Source organism: Drosophila melanogaster, chromosome 3R, assembly GCF_000001215.4.
Source record: "Drosophila melanogaster chromosome 3R".
Classification (NCBI taxonomy): Eukaryota; Metazoa; Arthropoda; class Insecta; order Diptera; family Drosophilidae; genus Drosophila; species Drosophila melanogaster.
The window spans coordinates 29,841,271-29,861,509 of NT_033777.3; the positions used below are offsets into that span (position 1 = coordinate 29,841,271).

General features: G+C 48.6%; 4 protein-coding genes and 1 pseudogene across 9 annotated transcripts; 1 reads left to right on the forward strand and 4 right to left on the reverse strand.

Annotated features, from left to right (window-relative positions):
• The first annotated feature begins 386 nt into the window (after nucleotides 1-386).
• Cad99C (Cadherin 99C) lies at nucleotides 387-13,429 on the forward strand. Of its 2 annotated transcripts, NM_170435.2 has the most exons (12): nucleotides 387-520; nucleotides 1,455-1,603; nucleotides 4,329-4,490; nucleotides 5,423-5,601; nucleotides 5,679-5,801; nucleotides 7,807-7,983; nucleotides 8,051-8,116; nucleotides 8,352-11,261; nucleotides 11,331-11,858; nucleotides 11,924-12,042; nucleotides 12,112-12,837; nucleotides 12,903-13,424. In NM_170435.2, the coding sequence occupies exons 3-12, from the start codon at nucleotides 4,334-4,336 to the stop codon at nucleotides 13,036-13,038; spliced, it is 5,121 nt and encodes a 1,706-aa protein (NP_733314.1). In that variant the 5' UTR covers nucleotides 387-520; nucleotides 1,455-1,603; nucleotides 4,329-4,333; the 3' UTR covers nucleotides 13,039-13,424. The 2 variants fall into 2 exon arrangements, with proteins under 2 accessions (NP_733314.1, NP_001189311.1); NM_001202382.1 differs by lacking the exon at nucleotides 1,455-1,603 and having other exon boundaries at nucleotides 12,903-13,429.
• On the reverse strand, nucleotides 13,425-16,221 carry dgt1 (dim gamma-tubulin 1). Of its 3 annotated transcripts, NM_001300666.1 has the most exons (6): nucleotides 15,617-16,221; nucleotides 15,371-15,563; nucleotides 15,141-15,304; nucleotides 14,683-15,083; nucleotides 13,860-14,378; nucleotides 13,425-13,773 (listed from the first exon to the last, which is right to left on the reverse strand). In NM_001300666.1, the coding sequence occupies exons 1-5, from the start codon at nucleotides 16,125-16,127 to the stop codon at nucleotides 13,878-13,880; spliced, it is 1,770 nt and encodes a 589-aa protein (NP_001287595.1). In that variant the 5' UTR covers nucleotides 16,128-16,221; the 3' UTR covers nucleotides 13,425-13,773; nucleotides 13,860-13,877. The 3 variants fall into 3 exon arrangements, with proteins under 3 accessions (NP_001287595.1, NP_651737.1, NP_001263083.1); NM_143480.4 differs by lacking the exon at nucleotides 13,860-14,378; NM_001276154.1 differs by lacking the exon at nucleotides 13,425-13,773 and having other exon boundaries at nucleotides 14,359-15,083.
• A 160-nt stretch (nucleotides 16,222-16,381) lies between these two features.
• On the reverse strand, nucleotides 16,382-17,666 carry CG7824 (uncharacterized protein). Of its 2 annotated transcripts, none has more exons than NM_001202383.2 (2): nucleotides 17,505-17,666; nucleotides 16,382-17,380 (listed from the first exon to the last, which is right to left on the reverse strand). In NM_001202383.2, the coding sequence occupies exons 1-2, from the start codon at nucleotides 17,511-17,513 to the stop codon at nucleotides 16,487-16,489; spliced, it is 903 nt and encodes a 300-aa protein (NP_001189312.1). In that variant the 5' UTR covers nucleotides 17,514-17,666; the 3' UTR covers nucleotides 16,382-16,486. The 2 variants fall into 2 exon arrangements, with proteins under 2 accessions (NP_001189312.1, NP_651738.1); NM_143481.3 differs by having other exon boundaries at nucleotides 16,382-17,448.
• Nucleotides 17,667-17,770: 104 nt separating this feature from the next.
• CR31032 lies at nucleotides 17,771-18,595 on the reverse strand (annotated as a pseudogene).
• A 189-nt stretch (nucleotides 18,596-18,784) lies between these two features.
• CG15514 (uncharacterized protein) lies at nucleotides 18,785-20,224 on the reverse strand. 2 transcript variants are annotated; one of them, NM_001276155.1, is made up of 2 exons: nucleotides 19,437-20,224; nucleotides 18,785-19,344 (listed from the first exon to the last, which is right to left on the reverse strand). In NM_001276155.1, the coding sequence occupies exons 1-2, from the start codon at nucleotides 20,082-20,084 to the stop codon at nucleotides 19,084-19,086; spliced, it is 909 nt and encodes a 302-aa protein (NP_001263084.1). In that variant the 5' UTR covers nucleotides 20,085-20,224; the 3' UTR covers nucleotides 18,785-19,083. The 2 variants fall into 2 exon arrangements, with proteins under 2 accessions (NP_001263084.1, NP_651739.1); NM_143482.3 differs by having other exon boundaries at nucleotides 18,785-19,365.
• Between the last annotated feature and the right edge of the window lie 15 nt (nucleotides 20,225-20,239).

Consider the following 20,239-nt stretch of genomic DNA (forward strand, 5'->3'; position numbering starts at 1 on the left):
TCCACGGCTCCAACTCCTATGAAAATGCAACATGGTGGTCTCTTACATATTTACCTTTGACTTAACAGACGCTGTTAGCCGCTCGAGATTCTCTGTCCGCGCAGCATACACATATACATATGTACATAGCTGTGTATGTACATGCACCTGCAGATCGTGGATCGCAGTACCTGTGCTCCACAGCCGAAGCCTTTCGCATGTGTGTGTGTGTGTGTGTGTGTGTGTTTGAGTATGGTGTGGTATCCATCAGCTGGCAAACGAGTAACCCCCGAAAAACCAGTTTTACCGCAAAGCGAGCGAATGCCAGCTCAATTCCAATACGTTCCACCTTGGATCGGGTAGCGCCCACTTGTTGCCGCTGCTGCGCGAGACAGGTAAAGCGAAACAGTACCGATCCAACCGCCGAGCCGACACCACGTACCACGTACTTTCGCGCAGTGTAGCACGACGAGTATGAGCTTGTGCCCCAACGCAGCGCTATTGCTATAAGGTGGCTGGCGCGATACCGGTTTTCGAGCTGGTATGAATATGCCCAAGAGCTAATTTTTTAAGAGTTATCTCTCAAGAAAATGTGTAAAGTTCAGAATGGTCCGTTTGTGGCGACGTGTGATGTGTGGATGTGTGAGGTGTGTCCGGTGGATCCAAGGCAACCTAAAGCTGTAGCCATAGAAGCCTGAAAAGGGCATACCACGCAGATATCTCGAAATAGCGCTCCGTTTAAATAACAAAGAAGCCCCGAGAGGCAAACAAAGCCTTCACGCCATCATTAAATCTAAAAATCATACCTTTGTACACACCACTTTAACCCCCGAGAGCAAGACTTTCTCTTGCCAATTTTTCAGTTTTTTTGTTTACCCAACACAACTCACAGTGGAGTGAAAACAGAAAACAAACGAAACCATCATCGTTTTGCCGAATATCAAAGGATAGAACACTAATGTGGAATGTGAACGTGATCGCCGTATTAAGCAAATCGCATTTATCGACCGGGATTTCTGCGGCATTTGCCAAGAACCAAGAAACAAGCAATAAAACAGCCAAAAAAAACAAAAAAAAAACGGCAAATGAGGTCACGTATGTCGAGATTTGTGTAAGAAACTTACACAGTCGTGTTCACTGTACAGGCATACGTAGATAGTCATCGACTTGCCATGCTACTTTTACTACATGCTACCAAACTCCCACGCGCCGCTTTGTTCGCCAGCTTTTCGCGAAACATTATGGCTTATAATTAATCCAAGAGGGCAACCTCCAAACAGTAATTAAAATTCACTTCAGTGCGGCAAAACTCACTTCCAAGCCGGTGATCCGGTGATCATCAACTTCGAAATGATCAACTTCGGATTCAATATGAATTTTATGACAGAGAAATACATAAAATAAGTATTACAACACCTTCAAATTTGTGTCGCGAGTGTTTTTAATCGAGTTTAACCCTGTTTTTTAATGCGCAGATACAACATCTATTGAATAATATAGTAAATCGAAATGTAATTGAGGACCAAGAATAACCTTTGTTAACGGCGTGTGACTCCATTTTTCACGTTGGATACTCAGCTGAAATACTTTGAGCTGCTTTAATATTTAATCTTTAGACCAAACGGTAAGTGCGGAGTATTATTAGTATTATTATTATTAAATTATTCAGCATCCAAAGGCGGGGAGAAGCAAAATGATGAAATAATGTTCTTTTCTCCGGGCGGCGGAGATTAATCTTCATTTGGCTAAATGGCTAGAAGCCATTTATAAAGCAGAAAACATAATCACCTAACCGTTTTTTCTTCAGCGGAAAGTCAGGTCGATTAATTTTATTGTCACCCAAGAATTTGCAGTTCAATGTCTTTGGCCATCATCTAAATTCAAAGATTTGTTTTTAATTATTCTAAACTCAACTTATTTTGGCCAATTAAGACAATCATAATGGTAGAATGTTTATGTTACTCAGCAGTTGCTTAAGTTTCGTTAGACGTGTTCTCGATAAAAAGGCGAATCATTAAAATTAATCATCAGGAAAAATGATTCTCAGCAAATTGGCTCTAAGATACTTGTCGAGTTCATTAGAACGATTAGAATGTTAAAGCACTTTGAGTCATTAAACTCGACAAATGGCCATTTTGAAGACGATCATATATTTACTCCCACAGGAGTCATAAATATATGGACAGCCAAAATGAATGGCATAGATTGAGATACTTTATATGCTGATAGAATTCGATATATATTATGAAACATCTCACGGATCCGTGAGGAGAAATACTTTGTATGGCCAAGAGCGCGTCCTCTGTCCAATAAAATTAAAATACAATAAAACACTCAGCGAATTAGCATAACAATCGCAGTTGGAGCTGACAGAACGATGGTGTATACATGAATGTATGTATCCAGGTGATCCAAGTGATCCGAGTGATCATCCAGGGGAGCCGAGTGGCCAGGTGGACCAGGGTATGCCGCCATTCGGTGCCCAAATGCTGGCGTTCCTTTCTTGTTTATTTAAGATTTGTGTGGCAACCATCGTTCGCATTCCAGCAGATTTGAGATTTAAGTTCGCTACGTATTGTACCACATTCAAAACTAGAAAATGTTGGCAAAAACAGCATCAATAAGCAACAGGTTTGCCGCATATCGAATCTGCACCCAGCAGCACACAACACACACAACACACACAACACACACAACACACACAGTACACAGGCATTCAAAGCGATACCTCGGCTTTCGTTTATTTTGCAAACCAGTTTGGCACATTCGGCTTTTTCTATAAGTTTCCGGTTGAACATAATCAGCAACTGACTTTCTGTGGTGGCCACCGCCGAACTCCTCCTCTGGCTGCTCCTGCTCCTCCTGCTCCTTCTCCGATCTCCTCCAGCTTCGCGCCTTTGTTTATGCGGGGGAAATGGAAAATGGCATTTTGTGTACCGTCCAGTGAAAGCGGAGGACTTGCAGCGCTTTTCGCGATTTTCCCGATTTTCTCGATTTCCTCGCAAATGGAAGCAGGAACGGCACGACGGAGCATTTAAGCCCCCATATCAATACCATGTGATATCTCGCACTTAAGTTACGCAATGGGCGATCGGGGCTTTTATGATTTCGGAGATAATTTCAGCAGCAGTTGCGTTTGCAGACAAGTTTGATTCCACTCGCGATTGCAGCACACTTTGGCGAAATTAAATAAATCGTTGGGAAATCATGGGTATTTTGATTGGTTTATTTGGCTAATTGCGTAAATCGAATTGCAATTGGCCATCGAAGACAATAGTTGTCAGTGGCGGCTAAGGATAAGAGATCCATCAGCTTGGATTTTAATTGTCAGCCAATAGTTGAAATTCAATAATTCGCTTTGTTCATTAGAGCGCGCACTTTATTCCCCTATTTTATGAGTTTCGGTTAACCAGCACAACGGAACCCGGCTGCTCTGGACAGTGCTATCTATATCCAATGGATGCGATCGAGGAGGGAGCGCGAAAACCAGAAGATTAACTCCGATCCGTTTCATTAAACAAACGATCCGAGTAACGGATACGATGCAAGTGGCTCCTGGTGCCAACGAGTCTTCAATGGAGATCGCAGATGGAGCAGAAAGTCAGAAAGCTAGAAAGCCAACGGATGTGCAGAAACCTAAGCCGCAGCATGGGATGGCCAACTCCCAGCACCCAGCTCCCAACTCCCAAGCTCTTGGTTCTAACTGTATGCCAGCCGTAGCCGCAAAAGTTGATCGGCCAGTTGGCGAGCTGGCCATTTAGGCGCTCGATGAGATGAGGTGGGCAAAATGGGCAAAATAAGTGAAATGGGAGAAAGACGATAGAAATGGGAAGAATGGTAAAAATGGGCAGAATGTGCACCTGATCGCTGGGTACTCCGCGGGCTGGCTTGCCACTTTATTAGCCAATTTATGATGCCACCGTTATGAACTTCTCACTGTCAATATTGCCCCAGCCAAGTAGCTAGATCGGTTCGAACGGAACTGCTGAAGCTGTTTTCAATTTGGCCAGCAGTTTCGACACCAAGTTGGTATTGATTGGAGCTGCGGATCGGGGCATCTTGGATTTCCACAAGTCCATATACACACAACGTGCGCGGACAACGCCAAGTTGGCTAAATTGTTTATTGCATATTGATATCACACCATTTAAGGCAAGAGCAGCCGTCTTTGCATACAAAAGCAACCACAGTCTGGAGCTCCACTCGGCGGCGCTCTCCAGATTCGCTGTGTGGGCTCCACTAGCGTAGGCCAAGAAGTACTACATATTTAAATGGGGATCTTGGATAGATAGATAGATGTATGCATGCATGGAGTACAAGAAACGTATTTGTTTACTCTTATTTTACAGATAACATGGCCGCTAGGAACTCACTCACTCCACAGCAGGGACTGGGCTTCTTTGGGCTGCTAATCCTGCTCTGCTCGGCGGTTTTGGGCAAGTCGCAGATGTGCGAAGTGGAAACGGGGCAGACGAACATCATCCTGGACATCGAGGAGAGCCGGGAGTCTTGTAAGTACACCACCCTCCTTCTTCACTGGATTATACAATACATATGAAAATACAATAAACACGGCCGTGTTATCGACTAGCCAGCCCATTTAAGTCGTTTAACATGGCCTTAAACTGGAAATATGAGTTTCAAGACAACTGCGGCGTCAAATCTATTACGTGGATGCTAAAACATGAATGGCCATATGCTTCTCAGCCAAAATGCTCTGCGGCCAACCTCGACTTCAAGATCATAGACTAAAAGCACGAAAGGTGCAACACCGTAATTATAATTTTAGACGTGTTCCAGCGCATAGGCAGCCCATCACATCCACATCGCATCAAAGAACGAAAAGAAAAGCACGTCAGAGCAGGGAAACTAAGTGTACTTCGAAGATACATTGTACAATTTACATGCCGCTGAGGTGCACCTCGGAAAACCTTAATTGGTTTTTAGCCTCATTAAGCTTGCAGCTAGAAAGAATGTGGGGTCAAGAATAGCCATCAAATATTGCTCATACGACGTGTTGTACATGCGATTAGTGTAGGGAAGCGATGTATCTCCCTCTTACAGATACAATTTGAATAAATTCATTACATGCAACTATAAGATATAATAGTGTATAGTACTTTTAGTTCGTTATGCAACTTCAGAGCTCACTAGTGGCGCCAAATAACAAGAGCACGCGAATGGTAAAGACTTTCTCGTGCATCTATGATGCACCTACGACGTGTGCCCACATATGTACATATATGTGCACACACTGAGATACTTCGCAAGTGATCGCTGCAACTTGACCCCAAATGCAAAGAGAAAGGCTGCTGTCTGCAGTTTTCTCGGCTTGCGCGTTTTCCCGCCGATCCGTTTGCCGGTTTGGCCATACTTGTACCAATAACCCAGCTTGGTCCATTAGATCCCGGCTCTTACTTTATTATTTATGTGCTTTCCGCAGTCATCGGACAGCCGACCACGCCGCCAGAGCTGCCGATCTTCGGCGATCCGGATACGGAGATTGCTCTCAACTTGGTCTTCCCCAAGGGTCAGCCCATCTTCCAGCTGAACGGCAAGAAGCTGCAGCTGCTGCAGCCCCTGGATCGCGACGAGGAGAACCTCAGCCACATCGTCTTCCAGGTGTGTAGACCATTCTCCGGAAGCACTTTCCACTGCAAGGTATCATCGACTCTCCACGTCTGCCCGTCTCGTTTCAGGTCTCCTGCACCACCAGGTCCACGGGCAAGAAGCGCACCATTCCCATCATTGTTCGGGTGTCGGACATAAACGACAATGCGCCGCGCTTCATGAACACGCCCTACGAGGTCACCGTTCCCGAGGTGAGTAAGTGCTACCGCTGGAGTCCACGACCGGAAAGTGGACATTTTGCAGCGTGCGCACGATCAGCATTTCGTCGCCCCAAAGTTGCCCGCATTTCTCCTGGCCGTGGTGCCGCTGGCTCCTTCAAACCGGGTGCCAAACGGACAATCACGCTGGAAATAGACACAAGTACACTGCGGGAAATAGGGTTCCATTCACCCAGATTAGGTTCAAGCTTTAGTTGTCGTGACAGATTGGTGTACCTGAACGGTATTTGTATTAGCTCAGAGCATCTTAAATATCCGTATGTGGTTTTCGGTAGCTACATATGCTGTGTCATTTTTTCCAGTGCACTAGTCAGGTGAATGTGCATAGTCTTCTCGACGCGACAGCAGCAACTACATACTGAACACTAATGAAGTGGTAGTGAACATGTTTTCAGCGCTTCGGCAACACAATAGCATGTCGGATGCCCAGTACCCAGGCATCCAGGCATCCAAGTATACCCACTCTGCCCCAGCATCAGAATCCGCAGAGGGGATCATGGGATCGGCGGCAAGAGTTGCAATAGAATCGCCTGCCGGCTCTTAATCACGTATTTAGACTAATAACGTTCAATTACAGAACTGTTGACATATTAGAAAGCAGCAGAGCTGGCAAAAAGCTGAAGACAAAGCGGAAACGTGCTATATAGGAACCCCTGCGAGATCATTACCGTGGACAGAGTAATGTCTACCATATAGGCTTGTATGGAATTGAAGAAACCCCACATAATTAGTCACACACACACCCATTAAGACATAAAAAGTACGGAATAATGAGTTAAGTCGTTTGTGGATGGAAATTATAAGAGATTGAAATCTCCAATCCGAAATCACTTTGCAATCATTTTGAAATGCAAACGAAAGCTATAAGGACCTACATATATGTACTATTTATATCTTTTATGACCTGCAAACCTTGAAGAAACCCCTTTGGATGGTAAATAAAATTACAAGCCAATACAATGCAACACAGCTGAATATAAATCGTTCATTGGAATTCGTCGCACTCAGAAACCCTCGATCATTCGAAATTTATTTAACAATGTGCGGAGCCTTCGAGTTCAGGAAGCCTGGTGCGGAATAAACAAAAGCGAAGCCAGCCTGCACTACATTCTACGGATCGGTCCGCCTTTATGGGGTCCCTTTATAAGGCGATCTGCCAGTCAAACTGGAATATAATTGGTATGCACTTGCCGGCCAGGGCGAACACTCCCGAGGGACTGCGTCCGCTGTCCAGCCGGCGAGGACAAGACAACAGCATCGCATTTCCCCGCCGCTCTGTCAAATAATTACAAGAGTCGAGATAAATTATATACCACCAGAGATCGGGCGAAACAATATGATATCTGCAGCATCAATAGCCACAGACATAGTCATGGGAATTTGTGGGGCTCTCGGCTATGCCGAAAATAAAAAATTATGAAAAGCGAAAAAGATGAGCTAAGCGTGCATGCCATTTAGCGGAAAAACCCGAAAACAAATCGCAAAGTTCAGCAGATGAACAATGTCTGCCAATTCTGGGTACTAAATCGTTAGGTGGAGTGGGAAAACCGCAAACTCCGCAAACTCCGCAGCTCCACAGCTCCATCTCCATGCAAGTGGCAGACTTGCTCCTTAACTTCGGCTGAGAAGCAGCCACCGTTAGTTACATAACAGCCCAGCAGGCCTTTGTGAAGAGGAGATGCACTGCAGCCACTTGACTCCGAAAAACAATGCTAGTGCGAGTGCGAGTGAAATAATGATTCGCAAGTTTCCGTTGGCTCCCAGTTGGGTTCCATGGGAAGCGTTAGGAACGCTTCACTATATCACGCTGAACCAGAAACCACACACTTATTACTTATTAATGGGGGGCAGGAAACACTTTCGGTTCTTGGGCGCGGAGGAAACCACTCCGAATTACCACCCGCTGCTTGCCACGTCGAATTAACTGGCATTCCAATGGGCCTGGCTTATGAGTATAACAGTTCTTTGCCTTCCACAGAGCACTCCGGTGGGAACCACTATATTCCGTAATATCCAGGCGTTGGACAAGGACGCTGGTGTCAACGGACTGGTCGAGTACTTCATAGCCGAGGGCAGTCCCAACTCCACCAACGTAGAGAAGTACAGTGCGGACGGGTACGGCACATTCGCCATATCGTTTCCACACCAGGGTCAAGTGAGTACCCGAACCAAATCCTCTCACATATCTGGGTTAGATACAGTTTAGCCTCTCCTTTCCTCAGGTTACGGTGGCCAAGACTCTGGACTTTGAGAAGATTCAAACGTACTACCTAACCATTGTGGCCTCGGTAAGTGCAGCGCTAATAATTTAAATACTACAAAGGGTTAATTAAGCCGTCTGCTTCGGCATTACCACAATTAAAGTTTGCGAAGAAAAGGCCCGCAATTAAGTGCTTACTTTTACCGTCGGCATTTCATGTGGCTTCAGTACCTTTCACTCGACAACTGGAGTCGCTATAGAAGGGGAACGACCATATGTTTGCTCCCTATTCGTAATAAATTATATATATGTTTTCTCTCCAGGATCGAGCACGGAATACGGCGGATCGTCTTTCCTCGACCACAACGTTGACGGTCAATATAGCCGATTCCAACGACCTGGACCCATCGTTCATCTATAGCGGCTGCGTTTCGCTTGACGGCGCCTGCATAAATCCGGAGTACTCCGCATCCGTGCCGGCTGGCTCCCTGCTGGGTGTGCTCACGGTGCTGCCCGAGCGGATTCAGGCAGTGGATCTGGACACCATTAACTCGCCAATACGCTACAGCTTCGCCAGCGGCATGCCCGGCAACTACGCCGACTACTTCCAGATCGATGAGAGCACAGGGGTGCTGAAGCAGACGAAAGCTGTGGACACTTCGACGGCGAAGAAGTATGACATCATAGTGAAAGCGGAGGAGGTTTCGCCCGGACCGCAGCGATTCACAACGGCCAAGCTGGAAATCTTCGTGAAGCCAGTGGACGCCAATCCGCCCGTGATATCGTCATCCCAAGCGGAGGGCTACGTGGACGAGAACTCGCCCATTGGCACCAGGGTCTTGGACGCGCACGGTAACCCGATATCGTTCATGACCACCGACGCCGACCTGAGCGACAGCGATCCGAAGCCAGACTACATATACGAGCTGACGACGCCGTCCTTCAACGTGACTGGCGATGGCATCTTGGTGGTGAACGAGGAGAACCTCGATCGCGACCCTCCGGCACCGGGTCGTTTTAAGTTTCAGGTGGTGGCCAGGGAACCGCGGACCAACGCGGCCAGTGCTCCGCTGAGTCTCACGGTCCACCTGCGGGATGTGAACGACAATGCCCCCAAGCTGGCCATGGTGGCGCCCATTTCCATAACAGCCGGGGATCAGAGCGAGAGCCGGCTGGTCACCCAGGTCACGGCCACTGACAACGACGAGGGTCCCAATGCCGTGGTGACCTATTCCATCTACCATGTGTCCAACAACGGCATCCAGAAGTTCACCATCAACGCGACGACGGGTGAGATCAGGACCCAGGGTCGCCTGCTGGCCGGGGAGCAGTACAGCATCACAGTTCAGGCCACCGACATCGGAGGACTCTCCTCCCAGGCGATCGTTGAGGTGAGCGTGACCCCGGGACCGAACACTAAGCCACCGCGCTTCCAGAAGCCCATCTACGAGGTGCAGGTCAGTGAGGGAGCGGAGATCAACTCCACGGTCACAGTGGTCCACGCCGAGGATCCCGAGAACGATGCAGTGGTCTACTCCATCATATCGGGCAATGATCTACGCCAGTTCGCCGTCGGTCAGGAGAGTGGCGTCATCATAGTGATAAGGAAGCTGGATCGCGAGAGCCTGACCCGCTACCAACTGATCCTGAAGGCGGAGGATACCGGAGGTCTGTCGAGCAGCGCCACCGTGAACATCAAGGTGACGGACATCAATGATAAGAACCCGGAGTTCGAGGCCTCCACCTTGCCGTACGTCTTCCAAGTGGAGGAGGGCAAAGCGCAAGCCTCGGTGGGAGTGGTTCACGCCACCGATGCCGACGAAGGTATCAATGCCGAGATCACCTACTCCATTCCCACCGACATACCCTTCACCATCAATGCCACGTCGGGCGAGATTCTCACCGCCAAGGAACTGGACTACGAGCAGTTGAACGAGTACAAGTTCGTGGTGACCGCCAAGGATGGAGCTCCGGATGCGCGACTGGGCACTGCCAGTGTTACGGTGATGGTGCTCGACCTTCCGGACGAGGTGCCCAAGTTCAGTGATGCCCGCATTGATGTCCACATTCCGGAGAACGAGGAGAACTTCCTGGTGGCCACTGTGCAAGCCTTCGATCCCGACTCCATGCCGGAGATCACCTATGTGCTCCGAAAGGGCAACGCAGAGCTCTTCAAGGTTTCGGAGAAGAGCGGAGAGGTGAGGACCATTAAGGGATTGGACTATGAAAGCCAGAAGCAGCACCAGCTGACCATTGGAACCATAGAGAACGATGGCAATGGACCAGGCGACACAATCCTGCTGGTGGTTGATGTGGAGGATCGCAACGATCTGCCTCCGCGGTTTATAACAGTTCCCGATCCGGTGACCGTGAACGACGACCAGGGCATAGGAACCATTATAGCCACTCTGCCCGCGATCGATGGCGATGGCACTTCGCCGGGAAATGTGGTGCGCTACGAGATCGTGGGTCGCGGCAAGGCGCCCAAATACTTCCAAGTGGATCCCGACACCGGAGCGGTGCGCATAAGAGATGAACTGCGCAAAGAGGAGGACACGGAGTACCAGGTGGACATACGGGCATACGACCTGGGGGAACCACAGCTGAGCTCGGTGGCTCCACTGCGCGTCGACGTACACCATCTTTTGTCCAGCGGCAATAATGAAATCAAATTGGACAATAAGCTGGAAAGTGGAACGGGCATGAGCAGTGAAAGTATAGGCTTGGCCTTCAGCGACGACAGCTACACCACCAGTGTGCCGGAGTCAATGGAAGCCAATAGCACCCTTAAGCTCATTCAGATTGTGAATTCCAAGACGTCTGGCGACGGGCCGCCGGCATTCAGGTGTGAATTCGTCAGTGGCAACGGGGGGGGCATCTTCAATCTGAGCTCCGCCGATCATGGCTGTAACTTACTGCTCATCCAACCTTTGGACTTCGAGAACAAGAGCTCGTACAGCCTCCAGTTGCGCCTGACATCGCATCGCTACTTCGTCAATCCCCTGAAGGACACCACCAGCGTGGAGATCATAGTCCAGGACGAGAACGACAACGCACCGGAGTTCGAGTTTAACAGGCTGCGCGGCCAGCAAGACACCTTCTACACGGTGGTGACGGAGGAAATGGATGTTGACACAACCATTTTGCAGGTGCGAGCCACAGATCGTGATTCGGGGAAATTTGGAACCGTTCGCTACACTCTCTACGACGACGATGAAAACCGGGTTAACATGGTGAGAAATCTATACTCTACATTAGGCAATGAATTTTTTTTTTTGATAATTATCATATGATGTTTCCAGCCCACCAGCTTCTTCATGATGTCCGAAGACACTGGAGTTCTACGAACTGCCAAGCACTTCAAGAACGAAAACGACTTTCCACTCACCTTTTTGGTGGAAGCCCGTGATAGCGATGGCCAGGAGCAGGGATCCCATCGCACGAGGGCCAGGATAGTGGTCAATAAGCTGGCGGACATCAACCGCATGGCGCTATCCTTCCCGAATGCAGCGCCCAGCGATCTCCGCAACTACTACACGGAGCTGGAGGAGCTGCTGGACAAGAAGACCGGCCTGGTCAGCGGCATTGAACGGATGAGCAGCCAGAAGTACCTGGCCAAGAACGGATCGGTGATCGAGAACCCGGCTGCTACGGACATATGGTTCTACCTCATCGATCCCAAGACGGAGCAGCTCGTCAGCCGTAAGGACAGCATTGTGGAGACCACTTTACTGGAACCGGCTGCGCGATCGGAGCTGAACATAGCCCTGCCGCGAGCCACAGCCGAGAATATATCGTTTCCCCTGGAGAGGAAGGAGCACGTTCACAAGGTGGGCAACTAATTCTACTACTACTTTTTCTTAGGATATACTATATATAGCTTTGGCACTTCCAGGTCAAAGCCGCCGTAGCCATCGACAACGAAGTCTTCCCCTTCACTCTGATTGCCATATCACTTGTTATACTCATCCTGGGCACGATTGGCATCATTTACATATGCATCTCTTGGTCAAAGTGAGTGGATAACATGTAACCTCTATTTACTTTTACTTAAATCTTTGCATACACACTTGCTCTTTATAGGTACAAGAACTTCAAGCAGCGGATGCGCCAGTACTCCTCCACGAATCCTCCCCGCTACGATCCCGTGATCGTTAACCAGCAGGCCTCGAGTGCCAGCGAAACCATAGCCAACATGAAGGAGTACGAGACCCAGATGCTGGCCATGGCAGTGCCACCGGATGTGGACGATGATCTGCAGCTGGACTTTAGTGCCAAGAACCATGCCTTCTCGCTGGACAATGTTAGCTACATAACGCACAAGGAGAACACCAACGGCGGTGGCCAGTCCAGTCCCTCCCACTCGGATGCCACCACGGCCACGATTGCCACTCTGCGCCGCCATAAGAATCTCAATAACGCCAGCATGAACAACAATCTGGCCATCAACAACAGGCAGAACACCTTCAATAGAACCCTGGAGATGAACACCCGCAACAACGCCAATCCGCTGGCATCTCCGCCGAACGGAGCCCTCTCGGGCACCCTGACTTTGGGCCGCATCAAGCACCAGAACAGCAACCACTACCAGAACGGCGCCTACAACATAGACCCAACTGGGCCCAACAACATGGCCCATGCCAAGAACAATGCCTACAGCACCATGGGCAGGCGGGGAAACACCTTCGGCGACGTGGGATTGCTCAATGGCAACGGGGAGCTGATGAACGCCACGCTGGGTCGGAATGGCCAGCTCAACAATCGCCTGTACGGCGGAGAGGTGCCCATCACCAACCCGCTGTTTCAAAGGTATGCATAGCTTACTTCCTAGTTTATAACTATAACTATAATTGGTAACACCCTCTATCCTGCAGATCCAATTCCGATCACAACCACCTGAGCAGCACCAATGAGAACGTGTCCTTCGGGAAGAGGGACTATGGCCAAATAGGGTTCTCATATCTAAACGATCTGGATAGGTCGGAGGTGGAAACAACTACGGAACTGTAGGGAATACACTAGGAATATTCTGGTTTCGATACATTTTACAGACTTGTTAATATACTTAGCTGCCAATTTGTAATTTTAATAGTGCATTTTAACAACGAGAGCGGTTGCCATCAATTTATGATCATAGCACGAGCAATCTGTAAATACCTGAGCGGAGATGCAGAATGGAGGAACTGATAACTAATATATTTAACCGTGCTTAAGATCAAATAATTACAGTCATTATATTTAAGCGAACGCAGAGTGCATACTTCCCACACACTTACGAAACTGCCAGACGCAGTCGTTTTCTTTAGGAATTGTTGAAAACATGTACATGCATTAATATAAACTGTTTAAGTTGTATAAACTATGGAAAGCCAATAAATGTAAATAAATAGATTTTTAACTTAAGAGTGCCTATTTATTAGGGGTTCCTTACACCCGAATGCACCAAAAACTACAATGGCTGAGTACAAAACCAACTGACATTTTCGTGTCGGAGATTTATATCTAGGTTTCTATGATTGCAACAGTAAACATTTAATCTACGAGGGCTTAAAAATTAGTTTAAGATCTGTTTGGGGCGTACTCCCTGGGCTTCACGTCGCCCTTGTTGTCTTCGCCATGTGCGGTGGTCACGTTGAGGGCTTGACTCGTATACAGCTTATCCGAGGGGTCCTCCTCCTCCTTTTTTATGGTGCTAATCAAGCTGGTGGACTGGGTCTCCTCCTCCTCGGTCTCCGATTCGCATTTCTGTGAAGTAAAGGGAATTGCAAGCATGAGAAGAAGAGATACTTTGGGCTTTTTTCTGGATTTGGGTTAGTATGGTGGGTTATTACGTTTACTACGCTATTAGACTAGTTCATGAGGGCATCGAACCAGGGCATGTGTTCTATGCCCTCGAGCAAGCGCAACACTTCGTTCACATTGCTCTCCGACTCGTCGATATCAAAGTTAAGTTCGTTATTGTCTTGCACGGATGGTTCTTCTAACTCAAAGTTGTCTGCGATGAGGTTATCTTGAGCCTGACTTTCAGCTGGACCAACTGAGTCGTTGGACCCGCCATCGCCCTCCTCCTCGAGGCCTAAGTCTACAGGATCGCTCTCCACACCGTCATCTTCAATGGCTAAGCCCAGGTCACTGTCCATGTCCAGGAACATGGAGTAATCATCGTCGAGGGAGTTTGCCAGATCGTCAACTCCGTCAAGGTCAAAATCGAATATACCATTGGCAAAATCCAAGAGGTCATCCCCCTCCGGCTGCGGCTCATTCCGTGGGTCTTCTCCGACAAAGTTATCGAGACCACGGCCTGCTGCGAAAATACTTTCTACCGGCGGAGTGCTGGGAACTTCATAAAACTGGGGGATGAGAGGTCGGCAATTTATTCAGGGTCGATCACAAAGGGCTTGCTTAGACAGTACTAGCACTTATATACATGTGTTTCGTGTTGTTTCTCTAGATATACTTAGCTTTACTACAAATCAAGCCTAAATACTAGTTACGCAGTATTGTTTGTTCGAACTGTCTTACAGTTGGCTTACTATAGTTTCAGCAGTCATGTGCAACACAACTTATGGCAATGGGTGAGTGGACAGTTGGAATATATAAGCAGTTACTTGTGGTGGTTATGGCGTGGGTTGGGTTAGTGTTTGATCAACGCACCTTTTGTATATACTGGCGCTTAGCCGGCGCCACGGTCAGGTGCAGTACGCAACTGGAGTCTTCGAGAATGCTAGCCACTGGCTCCTGGCAGACCACCCCACTCCGCTCCACGCCGCAGGCTCGGAACAGCACCTGGCGCTTATCCTCCAGAATGTGCTTGCGGCAGTGCTTGCAGCAGGGCAGCGTTCGCTCACCACACTTGACACCGCCTTCGGTGAAGACGCACTTCGGGTTGCTCGACGACTTGGCTGCGTACAAGGCGTCGCGAGCTCGCTTCTCCTTCAGTTTCTTGTAGAGCACCGCCTCGACGCCCTGGCGTCGATGATAGCTATTCAGCGCCTTTAGCTGCTCGTACAGCTTTCGCTCGTGTGGCGTGTCCTTTAGCTGATCGTGAATGCTGCCTGAAAGTGTGGCATAAGACACATTATCCTGCATACCTAAAGGCAAGTGAAACTTACAATATAGCTCTCGCTCGCGTCGTATATCGTGCAAATACTTGCGACGTCGCTGCCTCAGCACGTTCTGCAGATATGAAATCTGCTCGCGGTAAAGACCCTGAAGCTTGATCAGCTTCGTTTCGGCAATCTTTACTGCCTCTGCGCGTGTAAAGACGCCAGCGTGTCTACAAGGGAGAAGAAAAAATTAAAATTTCCTTAAAAAATAGTGCTACGAATAAATCAAATCTTACTTCAAAGGATCATCATCCTCCGAATCGATACTCTCATGGTCAGATTCGTAAAACTCAATGTCCTGGGCGGTGTTCCTGAGACAGGGCGGATCTGCATCGTTGCTGGAACTATCGGAAGCATAATCCAAAATGCGACGTCGCTTGCGAGAGCTCTCCACAACATGTCCTATGGAATTGCGGTGATCCTGAGTGACTAGAAGTGAGGAAAATTAGATTTCAGCTCGGTTTATAGTCAGCAAGACATACCAAATGGCGTCACGTGGGGTGAGACCACATCGATTTCATCATCATCGCGTTCGATCTTTTTCACCTCTGGCTTTATGTCCTCCACATTAATGTGCGATGAGAGGCTGTGCAGCAGGGTCTCGTTGGTCTCCACCCGGCTGCGAATGCGGCCCACATTCATGTGCGTCTTCTGCAGCTGCGTCTGCCGGTTGTGCTCGAAGCAGAGGGTCGTCAGGATCAGCTCCTTCTTGTTGTCATACTTGGCCACCGCGTTGATGCACTTCCTGCCGTTCGAGTAGACGTGCGAGCACTGTCGGAAGTTGGAGCGCGGGTCGCGCAGGATGTGTCGGATGCAATACTCGTAGCCCTCGATCCGCATCAGGCTGCACTCGTAGGTGGGATTGGCGCAGTACTTAATCTTGACCAGCTCGCTGTGGATCTGCTCCCGCAGCTGGTGCTCCTTGTCCGGAGTGCAGGGCGTGCCGGTGAAGCGGGCGCACTGCCGCAATTGGTTTGGCGAAAAGCTGGACATCGTCCTTTCAAGATTTTTGCCGCTTTTTAGAAATTGTTCTCTGATTTTTCAGACGAAGCGAAATGAAATAAAATGCTGTGGAAACAGTGTGACCACAGCAAAGTAGAGCATAAATACCCCACACGTTGTCACGCTTGCCAACCAGTCAGCATCGCCATGAACCAAAAGAGGGTATCCCACCTCCCATGTTGAGTTTCTATATTTAAAAATATCTTAAGATTAAGGTTAAATTTGATAAAAATGCTGTCTAAGTTGGCATCTAAAACCAATTGGAGATTTATTAGGTTATGAAATTCGTTTCTTTCTCTAACAATATTATTACTCTAATAAACATAGCTTAGAGCCTGAGGATTTATGGTTTAATGGGGAAAATGGCAAAATGGGTGGTAGTTGTCGAACTCCGATGGCAAATCGTCTGCTTCGCTTAAAATGAGCTGGATCTGGGCCATTCGTATGCCATAGCGCAACTTGTAGTCCACTGCATCCAGTTGCGGGATGCACCTCCGGTTGATAAGGAGCAGGAAACTCTGACTGATCTCCATGACTTCCTCCGCCCTGAGGATGGACCAGTCCGACATGTCCACATTTAGGTTCTGGGCTCTCAAGCAGATCATGATCCGGTTGTGGTCCGTTTGACCCGTGGGCAACCAGATGCGCGCCTGAGGCGCAAATGGTACATCGCTGACATGGACGAGCTTGATGCGCATGTCATGCCACGAGTTGCTAATCGCGGCAACACAGTCCGACAGGAATACCTTTGAAAATCCGTCTTCGCACCGGATCACTCGGTGGCCACGAACTACGTCTGAGCTATCGAAGGACGGGACGGGACCCCCCGGCATGGCCATGACTCTGTCAGTCACCATGTACGCCAGCTGGGCCTCGACCTCCTGCCACCTTTCGTTAAGCAGACGGCCGTCTTCGTGGAGCTCGTCCACCAGGGCCATCGTCAGGTTGTCACTCTTTGCCAAATTGGGCTTCGCAGCCATAGGAGGACTTGTATTCTTGGGTCCCTTTGCCTTCTTGTGGGCACTAGCCTCCTTGGAGCCCTTTGCCTTTTTGGGTTCAAGTTCACTAGCCTTCTTGAGTGCCGCTTTATTTTGCTTCTTACGCTTCCTTGCTTTTTTACCCGCACCCCTGGTAACCACCGATTTCGCTGCTCTTGCCTCTGTATTCCGTATTTTCTTGGCTCGAGCGCGTGCGCGCCTGGACATTTCCTTCTCCTCCTTTACTGCACGTTTTTGATTAGCGTCCTGTGGAGATAAGCGGGGCTTTTCTTCAGGGGGCTCGGATTTTACACTCCGGAGAGAGTCGCCACGATCTTGAAGGACCAAGTGTAGCAGTTAGCATCGAGAAGGCTGACAACACACGACTTACCATTGTCATCGATTACAATCACATCCTCGAACTTCTGAGCCCTTATATTTTCGTTATTGCAGAAAGAGTCCTTCCTTTTTGTCCAAATACTGGACATTTTGTCAATTATTGCGTCTTGGTTTCTCAGAGCTAAGCAATAAACAAAATGTGTTTACCATCGAAGCGCGAAAAAAGGCCTAAAAATAACTGTAGTTCCACGTGGTTGCAACCCATGATAGACAATCAGCGGTGGCGCAAACCAGGGCGGAATTTAAAAACAATCCAAATTCGTTCCTTCAATCGTTTATTTATTTCATAAACTGTATTGTCTTTGTACAAACAGGAAAAGCTCTTACTTACTTGATGAACAAAACGGGCCGCTTGACTTGAACTGGGTATTTCGCTGGCGTGAACAAGCTTAATGCATAGTCCATCCCATGCGTCGGCTAATTGCTCAATGCAATCCTCTAGGAAGATCTTAGAGAAGCCGTCCTAGCACCTGATCATCCGGTGTCCTCGAATAACAAATGAGGAGTCAAGCAACGGGTGAGGTCCTTGAGGCACCGCCGCCCGTCTATCCGCCACAATGCGAGCCAGCCTCGCCTCGATCTGACACCACTTTTCGAAGAGCAAGCAGCCGTCTGCGTGGCGCTCGTCTACCAGGGCCATTGTCGGGTTGTCCTGGATCAACTCCTTGTACTTCCAGGCCTAAATAGACAGATGCATCTGCATCTCCGTTTGTGATTCTTCCCATTTGAGTCCGATGGTCCGTTTCGCTTACGTTGCTGCTGATCGCTACTGATTGGTGCTCTGCGCTGAACACATCAAGAGCGTTCTACCCTACTCCTTGACACGTTTGAAGTATCACTTTCCCCCTCCGTTCCAAGCCCTAGGAAACTAAGAGGGGTCTCAACTTAATAATGTGGGTGCACCAGATACCCGGCTAACATACCCTTATAGGCCGGTTTTACGTTCCTGTTCTCCAAGGAACGGGGAGTTGAAGCAAGGCCTGGTTTTTACGTGAATATCTAGTCATGATTAAGGATCCGTATTTCCGTGCTTCTGCTGAATTAATCTTCGCAGAAGTAAACAAATCTCTGCCTGCTTTCTAGCGATAACTGACACAACCTACTTCGATATTGGAAGTTATCGAGGAGTGTGACCGCAACATAATTATTAATCTTGTAGTGCAAATATCCGGTATTTCCCACCGTTTAAGTACAGTGCTCACTATTGAATGTGCGTTTAGTTACAATGAGTAGAATCCTAGATTAAGCATATTAATAACACATAATTGAGCTACAGTTTGTTACTAACTCTAAGCGTAACGGTGAAGTTTATTTACGAGCTGAAATGATCGCTTTTAAGCCGGCACTTTTTACAAATAATATATAAATTAATAAAAGGACATAAGAATAACATGCAATGGCCAAATTACTTCTCTTTCAATTTCTATGCCCTTCCCTCGTGGAAATTAATCCCCCGCACAATAAATGCTCAGATCATAAAATCGTTTAAAGTATAATCATACCTAAGTGTAAATAATCATATTGCCCGCCTTATCCACCTACAAACACAAGCCGTTCCAATCGTCGATGGGCTAGTTGTCCACTACGTTCATGTCCAGGAGAAGCTTTTTGGTCTGCAGATCAATGAGCCGCCGCTTGGCCCTGGCCAACTCGGCCATCTCGTTGTAGTATATCGTTTCCGCCTTGAGCTTCTCGTCCAGCTGTGTGGTGGACTCCGCCAGCGAGGCGCTGTCCTGCGGAATCATGTTCTGCATCTCCGCCGGCTCCGGCTCATCGCACCTGTCCACCACCACGGAGTCCGAGTTGTCCACAACGTACTCGTAGAAGGGTTCCTGCAGCGAAATCGAAGTGACCTTAAATCAAAGATCGAAAGCATGTAGAGGCTAAATGTGGGTAGGGGAGCGGAAGTGGTCCGTGGACAAACCTCTTCTTCAAGGTGATCGGCCACCTTTTCGATGATGCTGTCCACATCGTCAAAGTTGACTTTCTCCAGGGGATCAGCCGCCTGCCTACGCTCCAGGCTGGCGTAGGAGTCCTTCTTGGGTGTCATGAGGTGCTGGTGCGAGTGATTCAGCGTCTTGGCCAGGCTGGTGTGACGACGCACAATGTGTCGCATCAGATTGGAGGACGAGTGCTTCGAGGAGAGCGTCTTGCCGCAGTGCATACATTTGGCCATGAATTCGGAGATGCGGATAAAGTGCGCCCACAGTTTATTGTTCTTCCCAATGACCTTGTTGCGCATCTCCTCCTGGCTGTGCCGCTCCATCTGCTCTTGTTCGAGCTTCGCGTTCATGATGCCGCGCACCGCCGACTTGGTCTCGCCCTCTCCGAGCTCCATGCTCAGGTCCTCGGAGGCGGAGGCTTCCAGCTCGTCCTTCAGCTCCGCCAGCATCTTACCCTCCTCGCCGGCAAAAATTGATCGGGCCAAGAGCTTGTGGTTCCGGATTAAGTGGCGCGTCAAGTTGGAGGATGTGTGTTTGGAGGACAATGTCTTCTCGCAGTGTTTGCACTGAACTATGTACTCGGTCAGTCGGTGGAAGTGCGCTAGAGCCTTGAAGTTTTTCCCAACCATAGCTGCTTCCGCAAATCCGGGAGTTGCAGTTTCGCCTGCTCCTGGCCAATTTGGTGGCAATTGTCGCGTTTATTTATCAAATTGCTTTTATTTTCGGTGCAAAATGAGGGTGTGACCGTGTGCGCGAAGCCACAAGCTAACATTTTACCGAGCTG

What these genes read in the sequence shown, in the direction of transcription:
- Cad99C (NM_001202382.1), top strand. Translation starts at nt 4,334, where the DNA reads ATGGCCGCTAGGAACTCACTCACTCCACAGCAGGGACTGGGCTTCTTT. An exon ending in CGTTTCCACACCAGGGTCAA is followed by an intron (nt 7,984 to 8,050) that starts GTGAGTACCCGA and finishes TCCTTTCCTCAG; the next exon opens with GTTACGGTGGCCAAGACTCT. An exon ending in ATATGCATCTCTTGGTCAAA is followed by an intron (nt 12,043 to 12,111) that starts GTGAGTGGATAA and finishes TGCTCTTTATAG; the next exon opens with GTACAAGAACTTCAAGCAGC.
- dgt1 (NM_001300666.1), bottom strand. Translation starts at nt 16,127, where the DNA reads ATGTCCAGCTTTTCGCCAAACCAATTGCGGCAGTGCGCCCGCTTCACC. An exon ending in ACCCCACGTGACGCCATTTG is followed by an intron (nt 15,564 to 15,616) that starts GTATGTCTTGCT and finishes CCTCACTTCTAG; the next exon opens with TCACTCAGGATCACCGCAAT. An exon ending in AGCGCCAGTATATACAAAAG is followed by an intron (nt 14,379 to 14,682) that starts GTGCGTTGATCA and finishes CTCATCCCCCAG; the next exon opens with TTTTATGAAGTTCCCAGCAC.
- CG7824 (NM_143481.3), bottom strand. Translation starts at nt 17,601, where the DNA reads ATGTCCAGTATTTGGACAAAAAGGAAGGACTCTTTCTGCAATAACGAA. An exon ending in GATTGTAATCGATGACAATG is followed by an intron (nt 17,449 to 17,504) that starts GTAAGTCGTGTG and finishes TGGTCCTTCAAG; the next exon opens with ATCGTGGCGACTCTCTCCGG.
- CG15514 (NM_143482.3), bottom strand. Translation starts at nt 20,084, where the DNA reads ATGGTTGGGAAAAACTTCAAGGCTCTAGCGCACTTCCACCGACTGACC. An exon ending in CCGATCACCTTGAAGAAGAG is followed by an intron (nt 19,366 to 19,436) that starts GTTTGTCCACGG and finishes CTTTGATTTAAG; the next exon opens with GTCACTTCGATTTCGCTGCA.